Source organism: Tupaia chinensis, unplaced genomic scaffold (genome assembly GCF_000334495.1).
Source record: "Tupaia chinensis unplaced genomic scaffold, TupChi_1.0 Scaffold138136_1, whole genome shotgun sequence".
In the NCBI taxonomy this organism is placed as follows: domain Eukaryota; kingdom Metazoa; phylum Chordata; class Mammalia; order Scandentia; family Tupaiidae; genus Tupaia; species Tupaia belangeri.
The window spans coordinates 210135-212139 of NW_006198035.1; the positions used below are offsets into that span (position 1 = coordinate 210135).

Below are 2005 nucleotides of genomic sequence, written 5' to 3' on the forward strand. Positions count from 1 at the left end.
GGAGCGCTCGGTGCGTCCAATGAGGGCCGGCCGGGAGGCGGGACAAAGGGAGCGCGCACTCGCCTAGAGCGCGTGCCGGGTGCCGTCTCTGCCCCTGCCGCACGTAATGGCGGAGATGATTTTAATTTATTTTAGGGCTAGAGAGCTCACCTCCGAAGGCTGCAACGAAACCCCTTAAGACCTCGAGTCTTTCCTCGCCTGGTGGTTGCCTGCGGGCCCCTCATGCCCCCTCCGGCATGACTTTTCACCTGGTCGTGCAGATTGACCCGAGAGTGAGGAGGGCAGAGTCGCATCCCTTTCACACGTCCAGACACGCCATCCCAAGTCCTTCCCAGAGAGCAGCGCTGCCAGTTCCTGTTACTGGGTCAGCTGCGTAGTGTCCAGCTCACGTTTCGAGCCTACGTGCCAGACCCCCACCTCAGGGGCTTCCACCCTGCTTTGTACAGCCTGCAAAGTGAGCCAGAATCTAGGGGAAAGGATAGCACCAGATCCTCCTCCTCCTCTCTCCACACTTCCACCTGCGCGCCTGGTTCCCCGAGCCTGACGAGTTGCTGCCTACAGGTTTCTAAAAATCATGAACGAAAGCTCTGCCTTTGTGGGAAGCTCCTGCAGCCGGGACACCTACAAGTCATGTTTTGATGTATTGATGGCCCTGCAGGAGAACGACTCCCAAATTAGAGTTCCTGGCTGCCTTGTTTCCTTGAACTCGCAAACGGAAGTTGGACCCAATACTCTTAAAGTGAACCTGAGCACTGGGAGCAGTACCTACCCGGATGTTTCTTTGATCATTTACAGCACGAGGAGACCCAGCAAGATTTCAAAACTGAAGGGTTATCCTGTGTTGCTGTGTCTGAAGTTCTTCCGGCTGCTACCCAATCTAGAACTAAGGAGTAACATATTTCATTGGCCCTCAAACTTCTTTTTTTTCCCTGGATTTGTTCGGTAAATGCTTTCAGTTTTAACTACACCAGAAATAATGTAAATACATTTTAGTTCAAAACAAAATGGATGGTCCCATATTGCACTTCAGAAATTTTATAAAACTCTCGGGGTGGAGATCCACAGGTGAGGAATCCAAATTCCTTACCCACAACTCTTTAATGTATCAGGTTCTAAGAATCTCAGCTAGTCACCTTTTTGTATTGGGGATATCGTGTTATCTAATATGACACAGTCTGTAACAAGGAGGTGGGGCATGTATGGGTGTGTTTACTTCATGTTCTCTGTCCAGTATACTCTCTGCTTCCTGCCAAAACCCCAAAAAAGCCTGTACCTGAATCTAAGTTCTAGCGGTTCTGACCCAATCATCAAAAAGGAACCATAGCAGCAAGATCAAATATAAGTCTGTTCACTACGTCACCTCTCCCTCGTTCTTTGGGATTGGTGTCATAGATAAAACAGTTCTGTCCCAAAAGAAAGCCTTTGTGTTTTTTTCAAGTAAGAGGAAGAGGGTGAAAGCATAGACGTGCATAAAGTGGCATTATTTCATTTCTGAAGACAGAGACAAAAAGGTGCACCCCAAGTACAGAGTAAGGCACAGCTCAGAACTTCAAAATATGTCAGATGAACGAGTAGCCAGTAGATGACTGGACTGCCACGAAGTCTAGCTTCTTAGAGGAACAGATTTGTAATTACACCTGAGCAGCCAACGTTAAAAAAATAAATCCCCCACATATTTAAAATACTCTGTAATACTCACAAATGCATGCATGTTATGCACATTTAGCGAGCACAGGAAGAAACCAAAGTACAGCATGATCAAGTGTTTTGCCTTAAGGTAACAGAGCAAATTCAATAGCAGACCTTTTCATAGAACTTGGTATCCCAGCTCCGGGTCCTTCGATCCATCTAAGAAGCCTTGCTGTCTGTCAGAGAGCCTCCTGAATTACAAATGAGGAGGAAGGAAAACGGCAAGAGTAAATATACTAAGCAGAAGTTCAGATTGCCCTGGGGACTGCCCCCTTCCTTCATCTACTAGAATGGAACTACTATATGTTAAAATCTT

At 47.1% G+C, this 2005-nt stretch overlaps 1 protein-coding gene across 2 annotated transcripts in view; it reads right to left on the reverse strand.

The window, feature by feature from the left end:
- The window catches only part of METTL9 (methyltransferase 9, His-X-His N1(pi)-histidine), a 61470-nt gene extending 59587 nt beyond the window's left edge, over positions 1-1883 (reverse strand). For both annotated transcript variants that reach the window (XM_006161090.3, XM_014592674.2), the window contains exon 1: positions 1804-1883. In XM_006161090.3, coding sequence (XP_006161152.1) covers positions 1804-1848 — 45 coding nt within the window. In that variant the 5' untranslated portion in view covers positions 1849-1883. The remainder of the gene's footprint in view (positions 1-1803) is intronic.
- Between the last annotated feature and the right edge of the window lie 122 nt (positions 1884-2005).